The sequence below is a fragment of the Eleginops maclovinus genome, chromosome 7 (assembly GCF_036324505.1).
Source record: "Eleginops maclovinus isolate JMC-PN-2008 ecotype Puerto Natales chromosome 7, JC_Emac_rtc_rv5, whole genome shotgun sequence".
Lineage (NCBI taxonomy): Eukaryota > Metazoa > Chordata > Actinopteri > Perciformes > Eleginopidae > Eleginops > Eleginops maclovinus.
Window position 1 is genome coordinate 8,972,949 of NC_086355.1, and position 21,766 is coordinate 8,994,714.

Sequence of the window (21,766 nt, forward strand, 5' to 3'; positions counted from 1 at the left end):
CACAAAATTAACCACGTCATTTTAACTTTTGACTTATTAAACACGTTTTTTTTTTTATTGGAAGTGCTCTAACTCTCCGTTACCTAACACTTTTACTTCTAGACACCTGAAATGACTCCCCTTTCCTCTCCCCCTCTGCCACCACACAGTGCGTTACATAATTTGAAGGCTTCCTGATCCCTGCCGTGTCCTCACCCCGGCTGTGCTGTTTTCTGCCCCATGAACTCCAGCACCAGGATCTTTCTCTCAGCCTCTTTGCTACCTCCATCATTATTCTTCTCCCTCTCTATGCCCCAGTTCTCTTTCCATTGCTCTGCTCCCCTTTACCTCCGTCCCTCCCTCCCTTTCCTCTGTCGCCTCAGGAAGAATTCAGCACCAACTGACAGTCTGATTTAGTTCCAATACCAACCTCCCATCTCTCTTTCTCTCTCTCTGTCTCCCCCTCTCTATTTCTCTCTAGAGAGAGGGTGTCGCACATAAATCTCTGCTGTAGCCATCTATTACCTTCTACATTCCAGTCCTGACCTAATTCCTCCCCGTCTCCAATGTGTCAGTAGGTCCAGGATATAGTGGCCTCAATGTAGTCCGTCTCCCTGTCTCTAATCCAGACTAAGTCTTTGTTTTATGGTTAATAATGTTAAAACACACTACCTCATATTATCTCATAACCAATGATGAAATGAGACAAATTGCCCTTATATTATATAGTCCACTTTATTTCCCTAATCGTCTTTTTTTTCCAGAAGCAGTGTGAGTGTCTGAAATGATGACAACATACAGTAAATCTCTTTCACTCTTATATTGAAAATTATTGCACCAGTGCTGTAGTTCAGCTGCATGATAAAAGAGACGAGCCATTTTTAAGAGGTCATTAGCATTTCTCACCAGATCAAGATTTATTTTCAACCTCCTTCCTAAACTTTACCGACCTCCTTAAGCCAAATTTATCCCCAGTGTTAGTCACTGATAAAAATCTATTTCCATCACACTCATGGACCAATATATTGAGGCAGAGGCATTGTGAAAACCTCTGGTCCCAAACAAACAGCTCACTTGGGGCCTAAAAACATTAAATATTGCCAGCCCTGGAGGCTCCGCGCTGCATGTGGGCCTTTCCTCACCTATCTGGCACAACCTGCAGGATGAAGCTGAGCTGATAATAGTTGTGTTCTCATGTGATGACTTTAATTGCACTTCTGAGGGTCCATGCAAATCTAATTAATCTGAACATTTATTTTAATTAACAAGTAATCATCAGTTAATCAAATGAGCATAGTGGCTCAGTAACATTGTCCAGTGTTCAGCCAAAAAGCACAAAACTCAAATATAACTGAATCTAATATAAAAACAAAACAACAATAAACACACACAACTCCTCACAAAAATATATATATAAAGTATAATACAGTAAAATAACAGAATCATATACCCAAACGTACACAATCAAAATAAATAGGAGAGGGCTTCAAAAGTAAATAAAGACAATAATGACAAATAATGAAATAAAAATAACAGGGTTATGGTTCATTCATAGTAAACAAGCAGTTGTAATCTTCGAGGCTACTGTATTAGGGGTCTGTTTTAACCATCCATCATGATGCAGACAAAATAACAACAAGATGATATTTGAAATCTTCACAAATGTAGACTTTAAAGCAACAGTTCATGTAACTGTGTCCATCTCTCTGCTGCACAAATGCGAGGCAGAGCTATATTAGTGGGAAGATAAAGTCTTTGGGCCTTCAGAGGTAGAAGCACTCGATTTATCCTCTCAAATGTTCTCCTTTCAGACGGTTAATTATTTCCAAAGTGCCCTTCAAAAGAATTCCATCAGAAGCAGAAGCCAGAAGGGACTAAAAAGAAATGAAATGATCAGTCTCAGGCTGCAGTGGCACTGTGTTGGTGGTGTGCTGTGGATGGAAAACTGTGTGGTCAGCAATAAAAGGTTGGCCCAAAGGTGCTTTGAAACATGTCGGCCAATAAACGTGATTGAAAGCATCAAGGCAAATGAACACCGTAACGTTTATTGTTTTCAGTAAGGGTGCAACAGTCCTATAACACTGCAGTGAGGTGCTTTCAGATGCATCACACCGACAGATGGAAGATTAACAACAACAGTCTGAAAATGTAAAGCTCACACAAGAGCAGATGTTGATATGACACATGTTTCCAGAGGTCGGAAGTACATTTACTCAAGTACTGTACTTAAGTACAATTTGAGATACTTTTACTTAACTGTAGTTTTTCCATTTAATGCTACTTTGTAAATTGTGCACTTTTACTCCACTACATTCATTTATACTTTTAGTTTCTTTGCAGAGTTGGATTAATAATCCGAAATATAATCAACACATAAATCAGACTTTAGTTACACCTGGAGTAAATTCACAAGCAACCCTGCAGTATACAAAGTAGTACCAATTATAGCTGCATCTTTACCAGCTTTGATAAACACTTTAATGCATCAATAATTATGATCATAACATTTAATATAAGTTATTCTGAAATGGGCCAATCTGCATAATGAGTACTTTTGTTACTTCAAGTTCATTTTGATGGCAATACTTTCCTACTTTTACTTGAGTAACATTTTCATTGCAGGACTTTTACTTGTAACAGAGTATTCCTACACTTGGCAGGGTTGTGGTAGCAGGACCCAAATGCAGCCAAACAAGGGGAGGAAGGTATGGGGGTTTGAACTAAAAGTGAGCATTATTAAATAAAAGCTGCTACAAAACACAAAAGGTAAGGTACAAAAAAAACAGAAAAGTAGCAAATAAAAACTATGACAAACCAAGGGACGCAGGGAGGGAAGACCAGGACATGACTCATGGAACAGACTCTCAGGAAAGATGCGTCGAACGAACAAGGAGTAAAAGGGAAAACCAGACTAAATACACAAAAGGGTATTCACAGGACAAGACACAGCTGGGGAGGGGAGGAGAAACACAAGGGCAACAGGTGATCACAATGAGACAATCAGACACAGGAGAGCAAACAAAGGAAGTGACACCAGACAAGACACGAGGAGGAAGATACACTTCAAAATAAAACTAACAAAAACCCTGAGGCCATGACAACACCCTGGTACTTCTATTTATTTTACTCAAGTAAAAGATCAGTATTTACCTAATTACATAATACTGTGATTACATCTTCTTTAAATATATTTTTTCATCCCATCCATGCAAAATAAAACTCTCACCTTTGCGTAAATAACAGTTTTTTGCGCTTGAAATGAAATTGCTCTTTAAAGGGGTTGGAAACATGGGGATGAGGCACCCAGAGATATTGCCGCTGACATGACTCTCTGCTGTGAATGCCAGGCATCAGTGTTGACAGGTGATCTTTCAGTGGGTGCAGAGCTGAAGGTATTTCTGGACTTTTTAGGAAGGTTTTGAGGTGGTTTGAAGGTTGGCGGATTAGAGGAGAACGAAATAGGTTGACGGGGACAGAGGGATAGGTGAATATAAAAAAAGGCTGGAGCAAGAAGAGGAAAAGGATTTAGTTTGGGTGAGAGGAGCAGATGGATTTGAGGTGAAACGAGGGGGGAAGGAGAATCACCTCAGCACGGAGCGTGATGAAGGATAGGGGCGATGTTTAACTTTTGTCTCATTCCCGTGTGTGTGTGTGTGTGTGTGTGTGTGTGTGTGTGTGTGTGTGTGTGTGTGTGTGTGTGTGTGTGTGTGTGTGTGTGTGTGCTCCTTTTGTAAGTCTGTCATTGTGAGGAGTTCTGTAATTTGACATAAAGGACACTGAAGGAAGTCAGTACACTTTGTCCTCTTCTTACTAATACTAAGGGGTTTAGACTTGGAGTTAGGATTAAGGTTTCACGAATGGTCCTCAGAATTAAAGAAACACTACGACCATATTAAGTCTTAACCAGCCAAAGATACCTCTGCCGCCGGGTACCTGGCTGCCTCTCTGCTCTGCCACCTCTCCTCTGCATGTGGTTGTGTGTGCATGTATTTCCTCTGTGTTTGTGCATGTATATCCTCTGTGTGTTTAATGTGTCAACACAACAGAGTAGAGAAAGCAATTTCCCTGTAAGGGATTAATAAAGGTATGTCTTCTTCTTCTTCTGTCCTACCATCCACACATCTAATGCTCTCTTCGCGACTATCCTTGTCTTGTCTCTTAGTTTCCTCTCTCCCTTTCCTTGCTCTTTTTCTCATTATATCTCTTTTTCATCCTTCTCTTGCTCATCATTGCATTCTCCTCTCTCCACTGTTCATCTTGTTTGTTCTTTTGTCTTCTCCCTATAGCCTGGTTTCTCATTTCATCCACCTTTTCTCCTTCCTCCCTCTATTTACCGTTTTTCATCCCTTTTCCTCCCCCCTTTCTCCTGGTTTCCCCTCTACTCCTCTCCTCGCTGCAGGATTATTGATGGCCTCCTATTCTCTGTGGCCAGGCAGACAGGAAACAGAGACCCCTGCACAGAGTGAAACACCATCACAACCCCTGAGGCAGGTGACCAGGTGAGTGACTCCGTCCGTGAAAGTGTGTGTCTGTGTGATTATGTGTGTGTCTGTGTACATGGGGGGATTTATACCCAGGTTGGAGTTATGGTGAGGCAAAAAGGTAAAGGGGGAAAAAAGAGGTAAAGAATTCATTTTATCCAGTGGGATGAGAGTTTCCTTTGTGTGTGTGTGTGTGTGTGTGTGTGTGTGTGTGTGTGTGTGTGTGTGTGTGTGTGTGTGTGTGTGTGTGTGTGTGTGTGTGTGTGTGTGTGTGTGTGCGTGTGTGTGTGTGTGTGTGTGTGTGTGTGTGTGTGTGTGTGTGTGTGTGTGTGTGTGTGTAGTACTAGTGAAGTCCTGCTACCTCCAGCCCCACAGGCCTCTCAGAATAAATGGATTTTCTTTTTCTATTCTAGGACGCACTGGACCTTATTTCCTTCTCATTCTCCTCTCTATTTCAATCTCTGTCTCCATCTCGGTTCTCCCCAAGCTACAGGAACATGCTCACAGATGTTTTAACCCTCTCTCCATTATCTAACAGCGTACCATTAATAGACTCTCATTTAATTTAAAAGTACCTTATTACAGTTTAGACTATAAAAGGGAAGCTAAACTAATCAAGGCATGGCACATATCCCACTCACTCCACTTATAAGTAAGGTCAGGGCGCACTGAACGGAAAAGAGAGGTAAACAAAATACTTGCAATACTAATAATCATAAGCATCAGTATTGTTGCTATGGTTACAAATAGACAATATATATTTCAGGCCTTGCTGTTTCGTTCTTTGCTATCACCACCTGGTTATTTTTGTTACTGACGACAAACCTTAATGAGTTTTAACTCCAACCACGCTCTTTGGCCGACCCCAACAGAGTCCTGTTATCTCCCCAAAATATCTAAATGTTCGCCATAGTGACCACAGCGCAGATTCATCTGGACAGTTGTGTAAGGCGCTGAAAAACTATCCTGTCTAAGAATAAAAGGGGTTGTGTTTTTCTGTAGAGCTAACAAAAAGGCTGTTTGTCATTTGTTACCCTTCCAAGATTGCAATCCATTCATTGTAACACAAGTGGTTCAAGGTGTTCATGTCATGGTCCTGGTTTCATGTCTGTCATGTCTTTGTGTTGTATGTTTTATTTTGAAAGGTTTTCCCCTCTTGTGTCAGGTTAAGTTTCATTCCCTGTCTTTAGTTTCCCTCCTTTCCCTGATTGTGTCATTGTTTTCACCTGTTGCCCCTGTGTTTCTCCTCCCCTCTCCAGCCGTGTGTTGTTTGGTGATTAGCCTAGTGTATTTAGTCTTGGTTCCCCTTTTGTCTATTGTTCGGTCGTCGTCGTTTCCTACCTGATCCTTTACCTGTTACCTGCCTGTTCCCAGTGTCCCTGTATCCCCTGGTTAGTGTTGGTGTGTTTTTTTTTTCTTTGAAAGTACTGCTTCAATTTAAATAAAGCTCGCCGTTTGTTTAGACCCATACCTGCCTCCCGTTCATTTTACTGCACTTGGGTCCTGTTTCCCCAAACCCTGACAGTTCAAGACCTCTTTAGATACACATGAATGTTAAAGTCTTCTGTAAAGCATTTCAGCAACAAAAAGAGGTCGACTCAAACTCAGACAAATACACAACATGCAAGCAGGTAAAAATCTGCAGCAGCACAGCAGTCCTTGAAGTCAAACATATTCAAGAAGCACAAGAGGTGAGAAAAAGGCATCAGGTCAAAACAAGGAAACAGGCAACAATAAAAAAGCACAGGTCAGTTTCATGTTCAGAAGAAAGCAAAGACTTAAGTCATATTGACAACTTGTCAGGGAATGAGTAGGAACATGCCGGTTATACTGCAGGGCTAACAAGGGGGCAGTGGAAACAGGTGAGCAGGGGAATGAGAGGCAGGTGACTGCAGGTGGGAGAGTTTGAGGGCAGGTCATGGGTGGATGGAAAATGTCCAAAAAAGCTGAATAAACACAGTATGGATACTTGCTCTTCTGACCCAATGGCTCTTTTCAAGATTTCTCAGCAAGATTTTTCAAGATAGAGAAAACCCTTTCAGAATTTCACCAGGGTCGTTTACACCAGAGTTGCAGAAAGCAGGGTGTTTTTTGCTCTCATAGACAGTAAGTCAATATCCAGCAGCTTCGCTGACTTACTAGCTATCTGCTATCTGCTCAGAAACAGTACAGGTAAAAAAGTTTGGGTTACAAAATGTATTGAATCTGTTTTCTGCCAGGGGAATAACTTGAACTCTACAGTGCAGAGGCAGTTAAATATTAGTTCTCAGGTATTGTTAGTCATAACACAAATACTGCAGAGTTTTACTTTCAATTCTTATCACCAGCTAGTGATTTGCTAAGTCCTTTGAGCCTATTAAAACATATTTTGAGTGTGTCTCAAAGCCAGCATGAAAAGCAGGACTCAAATGATTATGGTTTTTCATAAAAACTGCAACAAGAAATTAATCTAACAAAACATCATAAAGGTTTAATACAAAACCAAAAAACAAATAAAAAATGCAGCCTATGTCATATGAAGCACTTTAAGAGTATCAAAGTCCACAAGGTTGCATATATTATCCAGCGACTTTAGCCGACAGGATTAGCTTTGCTGTGTTTTGTGCTCATTACTGGTTCCTGCTCTTTGTTCTTGTTTGAATGGAGCATTGGATAAGCATGAGTCACTTCCTGCCTCTGGCCTTTTAGTTAAATTCATTTGAAAAGGTTGGGTATTTCAGCTATATAGTGAGTAACGCTCTGCTTTGTTTAAATAATTCTCCTCCATAAAGACTCTTTTTGGTAGTACTAAGCTGCTGAGCTGATGTTTATGTAAGTTTTCTCATCCAGCATTCACACTGTTCCTCATAAGACACATTTCTGTGTGTGAATTTGACTTTTCAAACTTTAGGCACTAGAGACGTTCATGTTCTCCGGAGAGAGGGAGAGAGATGCTTGACATTTTCCAGACAGAGTCAGTGTCTGAGCGATCTCCATGGTGATAACTGCATTATCTCACATCCTACAGCGGCGAGGAGAGCTGTGGATGGAGGAGGAAGACACACAGTATCACCACAACATGCACATGAGAAACAATGTAAAAAGGGCAGTAGCTACATGTATACTGTTTGTGTTACAGTGATATCTGGCCTTTAGGGTTCATGGGAAATTTGGTTCTTCAAATGCTGCTGCAAAAAAAAAGACTTGATAGACAGACTAGCATCCTTATCTACACATATTAAGTGAGCCACACATTTTTATGGATTTTAACTTCGTACCGTTGCTTCGAAAGTCAATTAAAAAACCCTCTTCTGTTGAACACGGCCGCTGCCTTGTTTATTGCATGTTTTCACACACCCATACATTACCGATTACTGACTACACGTTTGTTAGGTTAGTTTAGTTGTTCTGCATTGTAAATAAAAATGCTTTTTGTCACATATAAACTCGTCTGGTCTCTAATCTTTGTTGCGGCCCAGGCTGTAACGATGAGGTTTGCAAGTTGAAATATGATCCAGTCATGTGGATGCATCGTTACTGCAATTTTGAATCTGTGTCTGTACACATGCATCTTACCCTTTACTCCGTATGCAGTTGCGTCACTTCTCAAATGTGCTTTACATTCAGTCTGAACACACATTGACTTACTTTGGCCATGAGTTGAAACCTGTGTCCTACCTTGCTGTCCATGCTGCTGAGCTGTTGCACTCCCTGGTTTGTCTAAGGGTTAACACAGTCAATTGTAGAAACTAGATTTCAATATGAGTATAACAAGATAGGTGATTTTGTTGAACCATTTGAATTTCACTCGAGGTAAAACATCTGATTAAATCCGCCTTTCTCGTAGAAGTTCTGCTGTTCTCTGAAATCACCCTGTTCTCTGCGGCATATGGCTTCACAGGTTTCACAAACAATCACGTTCAGTTTGATTGTTTGCTTTAAAGCTGCCATGAAAAGCAGATGGGCAGGGATAACTGATTTCATGATAGACTGCTTGAACTTTTATGATGTCTTGGGAAATTTAAAGCAATCCCCGAAAAGTAGGCGAGAAAATGTTTTCTACACGCTGTGCATGTGGATAAAATGAGTCTCAGTAGTGTTAGTCCCACCAGTGCCGGCTGTGGGGTTAAATCATCAGTTTACATTCAACACAAGTGTAGAGAGACTGTGGGATATAATTCACAGTGAAGGGTTGCATCCTGTTATCCTTGTGGAGGGAAGGAACAACAAGGGAAGCGGTGCAAATAATGTCTTTGTTTAACAAAAGTCGGAACTGAGTTTTACTTTCAAGACGAAATGTGTCAAAAATGCATGCTGTCATTCTCATGCTTCTGTGTGCCTGTATGCACCTCACCTTGTCTTTGCTTGCTGCCGGTTTGCTCAGTGGTGCCTGCTGTGGAATAAAATGTAAGCATTTACTTTATAAAAAAGGTTTTAGCAATACGAATGTGTTAAGGCCATGCAGATAGAGGACAGGTTCCTTCTTAGGGTCTTGACACTAATGAAGGAACCTCTTTGGCTGATGGTGGAGTGGAGAAAGATGAAAGGGTGCAAAGTCATATGGCTTTAAAAGAAAAAATGTGCAATGATATTTAAAGATGCAGTGATCGAACCAACTCTATATCTTCCTCTTCAGTCTCAGCACTCATTAATCTCATTTCCAGCAGCAGAAAAACTTTAGCAGCAAACAAGCCAATAAGTTAAACAAGACGCAGATCGCTTTTTTTCAGGAGATGATGGAGACCAAACCTGAGTTAAAAGGGCAGTAAATATTTGACAGAAAAACAACCCTAAAGGAGTGCTAATGTTGTTTGGTTAGGACATGTTAATAGGCAACTCTCTGATAACACATCTGCCTTCATAGCTTTATAAGCCGGCTATATATTAACGTGTTTACAGCTTGTTAATCGCAAAAAGAAAAGAGAATGCTGCTTTGAAGATCAGTAGCCACTAAATGGTATAAGCATCAAGACGGGAGTTGTTTGGCTACTCATTAGAAAAGGAGCTGACAGATTTGTAGAATTATGGTTAAAAATGACGAGCTAATTGTGGATGGAAACTATAAATGACAGACCCAGGTAATTTATGATTGAAAATAAAGCATCAACAAAAAAGGGAACAAAGAGAGTGGAATCAAGAAACTTTTGCAAATGATCCTGAAAGCCTCATTAGAGCACATCATTAGTTCCCTGCTCGGCTGATGTATAAAGGTATTTCATGAATGTTAATGAGAGTGTTTCAGTGGTTTCACTAAGATGGGGCTATAAGGGGTTCAACAGTGTATACGAATGTAGTAAATATATATTATTCAAGGTATTGTAAAGTTATACTTTTATTTCAGCTTATGGCATTATAAACACTATATCTTAATAGTGATTAAAGTCTGTTTATACGTTTTAAATTATATAATTATTTGTGGTATAAGGGGGAATACATATATTGAACTGTAAAGCACAAAATAGCAGCAAAAAGATGGTAAACATCATCATAAGCTGCTTTAATTACTAACAAATCAATATCAACCTAAATTAATGTGTAAAAAACATATTCAGTATTTTTCTGGCTCAATATGGAAAACAACATTTCTACAAAATACTCTTGGTAAATTATTACCTAAACCTTAGGGCACCATGACAGCATATCCTGCCTTCCTATCTGGACCTTGTATATTTTCTGACATTCCTTATTAATTATTTAAGCAACTATGTCAGAGTCAGACTTATTATATGTAAGACTCACACATTAAACTGTATCTTATAGGGGAGAAAGAATCATTCATATTGATGTGAGCTTTTCTCACTGTAGGGATTATTGAGTACAGAAAAGAGGAAATAAAGGACAAGAGAACAGGGCGGTAGTTCCTTGTTTTTCTAATTGATTGTGTTTCTACAACAAATGACTTGAAGGTTTTATAACTGTTGTTTCACAAAGGATAGTCAGGTGGTCTCTGGTCTGACTGTGTGTGAACACTGCTATCTTGGTTATAGTAAGTGTAGATATATATTTGTGTGTGTGTGTGTGTGTGTGTGTGTGTGTGTGTGTGTGTGTGTGTGTGTGTGTGTGTGTGTGTGTGTGTGTGTGTGTGTGTGTGTGTGTGTGTGTGTGTGTGTGTGTGTGTGTGTGTGTGTGTAAAAAGACCAGACATCCCCCCTGCATAAATGTGCTGCAGTGTTTTTCTGTAAATCAGCTTTGTCAATATTCCCCAGAGAAATAAAAAGCAGAAAATAATCCTCACTGTTTTCTCCCTCGAGGAGGGGACAGGTGATCATCGCCTTCTGCCATTTTTCTTTTTTTTTCAAACCAGACGCACCTCGAGCCTCGTGACACGTTTTTTTCTGTAGAGTCAATTTTCTTTTTTCTGAGGAGAAAGGAATCACTTCTCTCTTAGTGTGCACGCCTACTAGTGTGTGTGTGTGTGTGTGTGTGTGTGTGTGTGTGTGTGTGTGTGTGTGTGTGTGTGTGTGTGTGTGTGTGTGTGTGTGGTTGGAGGAGTTAATATTCAGGTTGTGGAACGAATGCTAATTTAATCAATATGCTGTAAATCCGACTGGGTGCTTACTCATGCTGGTCTGAGAGTCCCATGGGGGGAAAAAACATTGAAGCAGTGTATTCAGACACACACACACACACACACACACACACACACACACACACACACACACACACACACACACACACACACACACACACACACACACACACACACACACACACACACACACACACACACACACACACACACACACATATCCAAAGTTCAACCCCTACCAGATCTATATATAGGTCTTCCTGTCTTCAATATCTGTTGTCTCTCTGGTTCAGGTGTTGCTGTGTGTGTGTGTGTGTGTGTGTGTGTGTGTGTGTGTGTGTGTGTGTGTGTGTGTGTGTGTGTGTGTGTGTGTGTGTGTGTGTGTGTGTGTGTGTGTGTGTGTGTGTGTGTGTGTGTGTGTGTGTGTGTGTGTGTGTATGTGTGTGTGTGTGTAGGTGTTTCCTGGCAGTGACTCTCCTCCATCACCTCAGACTCAGACAGACTAAAGCCTCATTCAGACAGGATTTATATATCTCTAGGGGAGGTTGTGATTTAATATAGAATGTGCTGATCACTGATTTTAATCCTCTCCAGAGCATGTGTGATTTTTCCTTTCCTTTTGTGAGTGATACGAGTCTAAAATATGTAAACTATATTTGTGTTGCTCGGTTCCCCCAAATGTTAAGTACCAGCTGGGATGTCTGCATGTTTGAGCCCATTTACTAAATCACCTAAAGCTTATTCACATGAAACTAATAGATATTCCCCATTTGGTAAAACCATGATACTGTGTTTTAGATTCTTCTATGTATTTCCTTATAAAATGTGATTGTTGACAAGCTAACTCCCCTATCATGGGTAAATCATATCAGATATATTATCTAACAAGGTGTTATTATAGTTCAGGGTTGTGTGTTTGTTTGCACATTACCAGAGAATCAGTGCACCAACAGCTGTCATGGGTAAATCATATCAGATATATTATCTAACAAGGTGTTATTATAGTTCAGGGTTGTGTGTTTGTTTGCACATTACCAGAGAATCAGTGCACCAACAGCTGTTTACTTCAAAGCAACACTAGATTAACTGAGCCAATTCATCCCCCAGCAATTATATAAATGGAGGTCAAGACGGACATTACACTTCCTGTCGGGAAGTTGTCTCAGTAAGCAGAAAACATTCTTCATGAATATGGCCAGAGGAGGCATTAACCTGAAGAGGGTCAGTGACCTGTGTCTGACTCACTGACACTGTTATTAGATGCTCATTAAAATCATATTTGTGTACGAATTGATGTGAATGTGTTGAACTATATCAGTGAGAAGCAGCAGCTCAGCCGTATGGTTTGTAATGATATACCCAACTGCCCATACCACTGCAAACACACTCACACACACCCGCACCCACACACAGATGCAGGCTGTAGGGTCAGGGGTAATGGTGTCACCTCTGTCTGTGTGTGTGTCCAGCTGAAGTGTGTGTTGGTGGAACCTGCTGTCACCTCATTACAGCTCACCGCCAGCCACATCTCATGCTGACATCCAGGGGCCATATTCACAGAGTATTTTATTTTACCACCAGGAGTTCTTCTAAATGGCACCAAAAAGTTCTGAGCTAAGACTTTTTCCTCTTAAGACCCATTCACAAAGCTGCTGGGAGCTACTTTTACTGAGGAATGGAGAAAACTATAAATGACTTTGGTTTTTTCCCTCTGCTCCCTTAAACGCACCAAATAGGCATTTTTAAGTATTTAAATTAAAGTCCCTTTCTTTTCCTTTCCTGCATACAGTAAAAAAATTAAAAGTAACCCATCCACAAATTGGATTATGATTTCTTTCCGTGGTTTCTTGATATTGTTATAGTTTCCCAGGCCTGTGAGCTTGCGTCATTATGAGTCATTGTGGTTGGATTAAAGGCCTTTTGGGTCCACTTGGTTCCTTTAAGCCTGGATCCTACACAGACCACAGAATATTGTGTGAAAGACCAGATAAATCAGTAATCTTGATGTGTGCATTGATGAATAAAGAACGTTGACAGCAAAAAACTAGAAAAGCACGCCAACAACCAAGCAGGCCTGTTTTTAAAGGTTTTCCAGCCCAGCAGCCATGGAAAGCTGCTCCTGCTGATGACCCGCACTCAAGCAGAGGAGGGGTCCTCACTATATTCAATCTAATAAGGTCGGTGTAATTAGTCACAAGCAAGTAAAATGATACGTATTGCTGCTCTTTTTAATGGCAGCTGTGCGTCTACTGATCTTAATGCTGCTGCTGGATCACTGTCGAATCAAGTTTCTTTCTCTTTAAAAACATCAATGTATGCATGCTAGGTTTTGGTGGGCTTTTCAATTGTCCCCATTCTCTTCATGTCTATGATTTGGAATCTGAGAAGACCTTTTTAGCATTTCCTAAAGTGTTGTGGATGCACAGCAGAAAGCGGCAACTACAAGATTAATCAACCATAGAGACATACTGTTGAATAACGGAGGTAATATAATACAGCTGTCTCTATTTTATTGCCAACAGTCCTCTCACTGCCATCAAAAGTCAGTCATCTCAAAACATTTGTTTACCAAAGTTGAATCCGAACGCTTCTTTAATATCTTGACCAAATCCATTGATTATGTGATTAAGTGAAAACTAACTTATTTTTGGCAAAAACAAAGTTGCAGTTTTGACAAGCTGTAAAAAGCTGGATTTATGAATGTGTTTGCTATTAAACGTGACGTAGTCTAACAATATGAATCATGGAAGTGTGGCTGGAGACTAATATCAAAACAGCCGTGGTTCTCTAAGGACCTGATACGTCTTTACAATGTTTGAACTAAATATCAATTCCCTGTTTACCTCCCAAATCAAGAGGTATCATGTTAACTTGTTGGCAAACAGCTGCTTATTACATGTTCAGCCGACAGGGAACAACATCAGCATTCACGCTTTTGTGCACCTGATGAATAGAAATACAATATTCACACTCATTTTATCTCTGTTTTGGTCTCCACCAACTACTGAGACAAATCTAGCTGTTGTTCCACTTTCTTCACCTAGTTGCTCACTTTATCAGCCTTTTATGCTGAATTAATCTGCCTGATTTTACCATATTAAAGGTTAATGAGAGGGATGAGACGCAACCAAACAGTAAAAGTATTCATCAACACGAATAACACCTCTTACTTTACTAATAATAATTTGATTCATTTTTTTATACAGGAGCATAGTTTAATGGATCTTAAGACGTTACAATTTGTCATCCAACCCTTTTGGGATTTTGGCAGCACACTGATCTTCTGTGAAACATCTGGTTGTGTGCTGTCGATTATACATACATGTTCTGACATGCAAATATGTGTATGTGTGTGACCGAAAGTGTAGGTGAGCATGTTAATGACTACCAGGCTCGTGTTACTAGGCAGGATGCACAGTGATTCCATTATCATTGATTAGGTGACAGAATGTGTGCCAAAAGCATGTCGGTGTGACACACATTGTAAAGGGATTAGAAATATGGGAGCCAAGAAGTGTGTGTGTGTGTGTGAGGACATTAGTAAGAGTGCTTGTCCTATCAGACGGGATATTACTATACTCACTATGGAGGTCAGTGGAACGATGAGTCTTTGTGTTTGAGAGAGAAGTGCCTCGCTGTCATCTTTGCCACTCATATGATCATCTACTCACATTAATGGTGCTGGTAAATGTGAACATCTTGTCGCAGCTGTAAGCGGCAGTGACACACAATGTTTAACAGTATCTTTAGGCCTCTAATGGTTGTATCCTATAGCCAAACAGCCTAAAAACAAACACATGAACATCAAAAAAATGCCTTTGGCGAAACAGATAGTTGGACCCAAACACAGGACTAGAGGAAGGTGAGGTATAAGGATTTAAAGTATAGTCAAAAGAGGCAGAGTGGCAATGGTTAAGGCTTGAAAACACAAAAAAAGAGGCTGAACTGAATTACTATTACTGTAGCTGAGAAAATGATGTGGCAAAGGACCGGAGAATAGCCCAGTCTGAGAGAAGTGATGAGCGGATAGCAGGCAGTTGTGCCAGTAAGCAGGGTCCAGGTGGGTGATGGAATAGGAATGAGACTCACAGAAACACATGTGTTCGAACGAGCAGGCAAATTGGGAACATGACACAAGAGTAGTGAGAAACATAAGAAACAGGGGAAATAAATATCATATGGTTAGCCTCATAACATTAAGTCATATTTTGGCCAAATTATGAAAGGTTATTACGTGTTTCCTGAGAAATGCCTTTTTTCTTTTCTGAAAACCTTCAAATTGAAATGATGCTTTGAGGCTAACGATATAGGACTCAGAAGAGTGTTTAGCTGATTTTTTTTGAAGAAATACGCTCTGCAGAGATAAAGGGGACTGCAGAGTTTGGTGATCATTCTGGGATTTTACCAGTGATACTTAAGTAGTCATTAACTCAAATGGTAATATAAATATATCGATTAAAGCTGGTTTCGTTCTTAACTTAATGAATAGTGGTTTTACTAACATATGCACACACAACTGATCATCCCCAAGATTCACAACTAATCTGCTGTGGTCAGCGCAGTAGCTACCCACTGCTAACCAGCTACCTCATGTTGGCAGTACACACAAACACACACACACACACACACACACACACACACACAGACACACAGAGAGAGACACACAGACACAGACACAGACACAGACACACACACACACACACACACACACACACACACACACACACACACACACACACACACACACACACACACACACACACACACACACACACACACACACACACACACACACACACACACACACACACACACACACACACACACACACACACACACACACACACACACACACACACACACACACACACACACACACACAGGGAGTCAGCTCTGAAGCCACATTGCCCCCTACTGGTTGACAGAACAACATTGTCCTTCATTTTCAGAGGTATTTAGATCTTTTACTAAAGTAAGTCACTAAGAATAATGTAGTTGAATAAAAGGTGCAATATCTTCCTCCAACATGCTGCGAAGGTGAACTAATATGTACAAGAACAAGCTTCTTAGGATGCAAGTTAAGTTCAATGCTTGAGTAGAGGCTGGTTACTTAACAGTGTTGTTTATTGTTTCCTCTTATCCTTTTTAGTAAGACTCCACCATCGACTTTTGCTTATAATCTCTTAAAAATAAAGGAAGTCATTACCATAATGCTTGTTTCCTGGTTTTATGGGGAGTTAGAGCAGCAGCAGAGTGGTTCCAACCATCACATCCTGTTCTGTGGGAATCAGTAAAGTGGATTACAAGCAAGCACTTGCAAAGCTTTTGTATCCGACATTATGATTTGATTAAATTCAAGCAAAAAAACAAATCAACTAATAAGCAGAAGTTAAACATTCAAACTCTCAAAGTATCAATGGCAAACAGACAAAAAGCTGCACAATATAGTGAAAAGTATATGCAAACAATTAAATATTAGTTCATTAACTCCCAGTCAGTGTTTGAGGTCAGGGCTATGTGCAGGCCAATTCAGATCAGGCCTTTGCAACATTCTTGAAAGCTTAAAATTGTCTAAAATATAATGTAGTGTCATTAAGATTTCCTCCCTTGAAAACAGACATGGACAGAGGTACTGGGGACTGGAGATAGTCACAGACTGAGGGAGAAGCCACATCCAGTCAGGGTGGCTGAGTTTTACCGCTTCCTCGGGCTCCATCCTGACTGGTATTGATTATTCATTTCTCATTGACTGTGCAGATGTGGGAGAGTTAAACTGCAGAGGAAGGAAGAGAGAAGAAGCCATTATCCTCTGAGTCCGATAACATCTTAACTATGGTCGTAACACCAGTCAATGAAAGCAAAGATTTTTCAATATGTGTTCATCTATCCATTTTGATTATTTACACTTGTATAACATGCTTTGTTACTCAGGGAAATGCTACATTTATTTGGTCTTTCTTATCAACTGCTTGGTAGACCCAATTATTTTGGGTGAAAATAAAACAGGTGAAAATTGGTTCATTCTGTGAGCCGGCACTTCAGATGGAGGTTTAACTTTAATATTACCATCATGCAACATTAAAGCCCTAAAATGAACTGAAATATTTAATCAGTATTAAGTTGAGGGCTCAGTTCTTTAAAGTATATCCTTATATCAATGTGACAACTTGTTTAATATTTTTCTAAAAAGCATTCAACACAAAGTAAAGGGTAGGCTGGGATTTCATTTAGTTTGCTGGTTGTTGGTCATGCACCAAAGTAGGCTTTTATAAAGATCTGATAAACAAGATAAAAGGAAGCTATTCATCCTGTGTGTGGGCCGACAACATTTCATGACAGTGCATCCCACAGTTGTCGGGACCACAGACCCACGCTGCTGGCGTATTAACAGAGGAGTATTTGCCCGGACTCAGCAACAAAAGGATGAACTCTCCTGTGTGTTATGAGAGTGCTGAAGGAGCTCAGGGTGTCCCCAGGCCTCACCACTGACGACGCAAAGCTTCAAGATAATTTGACTCGGTGACTCGTCTGTAACTGAGGGAAGATTCATTTGGGAGGAAGGGAGAGAGCAAGTGTTTTAGTTTTCAAGACAGGAAGAAAAAATACTTCTGTGAGTCTGACTGTTGGAGAGGGAGTGTGTATTGTGGGCCCCAGAGGGTAAAGTGGAAATTACTTTGTCTTTGACAGCAAAATACTGTTGAAGAGCCTCAGGCTTCTTCCTTTCCCCGTCTATCTCTGCAGCTGCTGCTCCACTCTCACTCCTTCTCTTTTTCATCTCCTGTTTCAGTACATAACAGCATGATTTAAAAACACTTGCAGAGCAATAAACACAAATGTCTAAACAAAGGACTGAAAAAAAAAGATCAAACATCTTTTAAGAATTAGAGACGTTTGAATTGATTTCAGTGGCCAGTGTAAGAGAACCAGATGTACTGGGAAGCTGAATGATAAAATGCAAAGACCTTCAGATATGCATTATTTCAGTTTAAATCACAGAACATTCATTTGAAATTTCTAGTCAAGACAATACAGATAGCTGTGATAAAATGCATACATCCGCTAACATACAACCATCTGACAGTTTCAGAAATACGAACGTGCTCTTCTGTCTCCCTTTTAAATGTGTATGTCGGTACGTGGTATAACAAGCTAAATAAGATCTTGTATTGTTAGTTTGTAAAACAGGTTTTTTTCTAAGTAAAAGCTTAAGAAAAACATGTTTACAGGTTAATAACGTTGTATCAGAGTGTCTGAAGAATGATCAATAACAGAAATGGTCGATAATGTTATAAAAACCTGTTAAAAGACAGTTTGTTAAAAACCATATTTTTAGTAACATTAACCAAATGTACTCGCGGCATTAGGGAGCCAAAAATATGTTAAATGGGTCTCTTCCTCTCCTTTACACCCTAAACTCTCGCTCTGTCTCTCTCACTAATTACTACAACCCGTCAGCCTCACCACGGTTGCTGCGGCGATCGGTCGTCGTCATGGCAACCCCGGTGGTCTGTCTGGCTGGCTGGCTGTGGGGGTGTTATCAGGCAGGAAGGTGAGATAAGAGTTAATTTCTTCTTTAGTAGATAAAACAGTTGCTGGTCTCCGTCAGAGAGACATTAGAACCACAGGATAGCGGTGGTGACACGTACAGGCAAAGAAATACAGAGTTTGAATATTTCTTTCAATATAGATTTTTATTTTTCCATAAAAATGCATAATATGCGTTAATATCATATTCCAAAACCTACCAAATCTGCAAAGGAAAAACCAGTTGCATGAGGAGTGTATTAAACATGTGATAGTCTTACTGTATAAAGCAAATAGTGTTTAACAGTTCTTTGGAGTGGGCATTTGTTCCAGAAAACGTTCTTTATCTTAAGGTTATTTGAGTAGTTTATTTATCAGTAAGTAGCTCAAGTGACATTTTCCAAACACAAAAATTCAAGTTTTCAGCTCCTCAAATACGAGTTATAAAAAAGCTCAGACTCTAATGTCGTTATTCTGTCTATTATTGCCTAAATCTTTAGATTAAGCCTCGAGATACACAAAACAAGCTGAGCAGTATGCTACGGACAAAGGAGTTGAGAAGCAAAGAAATGTTTGAGATGAACCCTGATCTAGAAACTGTTGTGATTAACAGTATGTTAGACCATCAACTTAAGGCTGAAAATACAAAAGGTATTTGGATGATAGGCAATCTTCCTAGAGATAAAAACAAACAAACATGGAGGCGTCTTTCATTAAAGTCAACACACACAATGTAAAGAAGGCACAGGATCATCACTCAACACCCAAACTGCTGTTAAAAAGCAGACAGGATTTCAAGGTGAAAATCCTCGAATGAAAAAACCTGGATTTTCACCAACGCCTTTGAGGGCTCCCATAGGAGAGAAGCACCTGGACAGTTGCGCCCAGGTCATTTGATTTTCTGACCCTGATCTAAAGTATGGTTGAGTATAAAACCCCTATTGAGTGATTAAAAATAAGTTGTCTTTCTTAGTAAATCCTCCACCTTGGCTTTATTGCAATTTTTATTAACATTAGCCTTCATATTAACGGACATGTCAACATTTCTGGGAAAACAAATATACATTTTAAAAATTCTTTATAAATCTTTGACTACAAAGAACATTTTACAATGAAACTCAAACAAACAAAACAGCAAAAGGTCTCACATTTAACTTTGCACCAATAAGCTTAAAAAATAACGGTGTGATATTTTATGATTATAAATGTCCACAGACCTCATCTACACCCACACTCATCCACCACCATGTCCTGGTAATGCCGAAGCACCACGTTGTCGTTGTTGTCGTAGTACAGCATGGAGATTGGGGCGAGGCGGATCGGGACACAGCAGGGCTGGGGGGTGCCGTTGGGGTCCAGGGAGTGCACCAGGGTCTGCAGGATGGCATGGTTAGTCCCGTTCAGACTCTCACTGAGCGGGAACGGGCACTCCCCGTGGCAGTAGTTGGCCATGTAGCCCTGCGGAGCGATGATCCAGTCCTGCCAGCCCACGTCCTTGAAGTCTATGTAGAGGCGGCGGGCCTTGCACACATTGCTGGGTGTCACTGGGAGGTGGATGGCGCTCCTTCTTTGTCTGGTGCGACACTGGTGAGGGTTGAGGGACACGGCCACCAGCGAGGCCTGGATCGACGGCAGGGCAGAGGCCGTTTCCAGAGGAAGGGAGTTCCCTGGGTGAAAAGGAAGAAGTTCTTTTGCATCTACGCTGAGAGGCAGGAGCTCCAAAACCAAACCATAGTTGCGTCCCGGTTTGCGCCAGCTTTCTGCCAGGGAGGTGAGGTCTAAGGTGATGGAGGAGGGCTCAGGCTGCAGCTGGACTGACTGGGAAAGCAGGAGTTTGCGGTTGGCCTGGGGATTGGCACCCCTCAGCGTGGCTCGAATCACTTTATACAGAGATACACTGAGGGTCCTTGGCCCCTGCAGGATCTCCGATGAACTAAAGGGCTTCCAGTGGAACTTGATTTCCAGCTGAGCCAGAGACAGCAGCTCCACAGGCTGCAGCACGGACATGTTGAAGTAAAGCTGCTTCTCCAGACAGGCCTGACAGCTGCTGCTCCAGCCAGACACCAGCCCGCCTGCAATACATCAGCGGCGAAAGAAGCATTTTAACAGCAGGGGTTTATAAGTGGAGATGGGCTGCATGATAACCTAAATCATAGAGAAGAAGAATTTGTCATGACCAATTACTTCTCACTCAAACACACACTGTGGTTGTACTCACTTTGCATGTTTAGCAGTTTTTATTAAAGCACATTTGCAGAATGATTCTAAACAAACACCTAGAGTAGCAAGCTTTTTGATGTCTTGTTTAAAGTGATCTGTTGACAAAAAATTAAAACAGTTTGCACGACTGAAAAACACATTGATCAATAAATAATGATGTGGTTTTTTTACGCACAAGGAAGCAGAAAGCCTTCTGCGGCCCCTAAAAAAAGTACAATAGGTTCATATGTTCCGTATGTGCGAATGCCAGAAAAAAATTGAAAATATAAGCAATATTGTTTTAAGCAATACATTTAGCTCAAGTCCACAATAAATAATCTAAGTAATTCAAAAACTGAATTTTTGAGTTAAATGCAAAACCATATTAAATGAGCTGTTCCTAAAGTTGGGCTGTGATAACGCTGTCTCACATACAATTGATTAAACTTTCACCTTCTTTCATATGTTTATTGTACTGGCTGTAGAACAAACTTGTCATTTTATGTTTTAAAAAGACCAACCAATTTATAAAGATGTGATCTTTAAAGCTTTATAAATACAGATGTAAGGTGTTCTGTATTTAATGACAATTAGGAGTCCTGGTTGTGTGTAAGCACACACACTTCAAACTCCTCTAAAACTAATTCACATTAAACACCATCATCTTACCTTGGTCCTGAACGTATCGGATGATGTTGCCTCGGACTCCGTACTCTGACACGGTGCAGGGGTCGCTCTCCCGGGCCTGCATGTTCTCTGACCTCCGGAACATCCTCCAGACCGCAGAGGGGACATTGCGCCGGGACTGGTGGCTCCCCGCCGGCTGAGGCCGCCCAGAGAGCCCCAAAGAGCTGAGGAAGAGCCGCTCCTGGATCTTCATCTCCTCCACATGTGAGAGCGAACACACACCGAGGAAGCACACCGCTAGCAGGACCACGACAGTCATGTTTGGCCTCATGTTGGACTCACTCTGCTGCTTCCTCACCTGAATCGATGCACCCAGAGAGAGGGCCGTTTGATTTAACCTGTGAAACCTCCCGGTGTGCAGCTGCATAATTAGCCTATGTTAATGAGA

General features: G+C 40.7%; 1 protein-coding gene across 1 annotated transcript; it reads right to left on the bottom strand.

Moving 5' to 3' along the window:
- Positions 1–18,638: 18,638 nt before the first annotated feature.
- On the bottom strand, positions 18,639–21,766 carry gdf3 (growth differentiation factor 3). The gene is made up of 2 exons (XM_063887206.1): positions 21,361–21,766; positions 18,639–20,564 (listed from the first exon to the last, which is right to left on the bottom strand). The coding sequence occupies exons 1-2, from the start codon at positions 21,743–21,745 to the stop codon at positions 19,711–19,713; spliced, it is 1,239 nt and encodes a 412-aa protein (XP_063743276.1). The 5' UTR covers positions 21,746–21,766; the 3' UTR covers positions 18,639–19,710.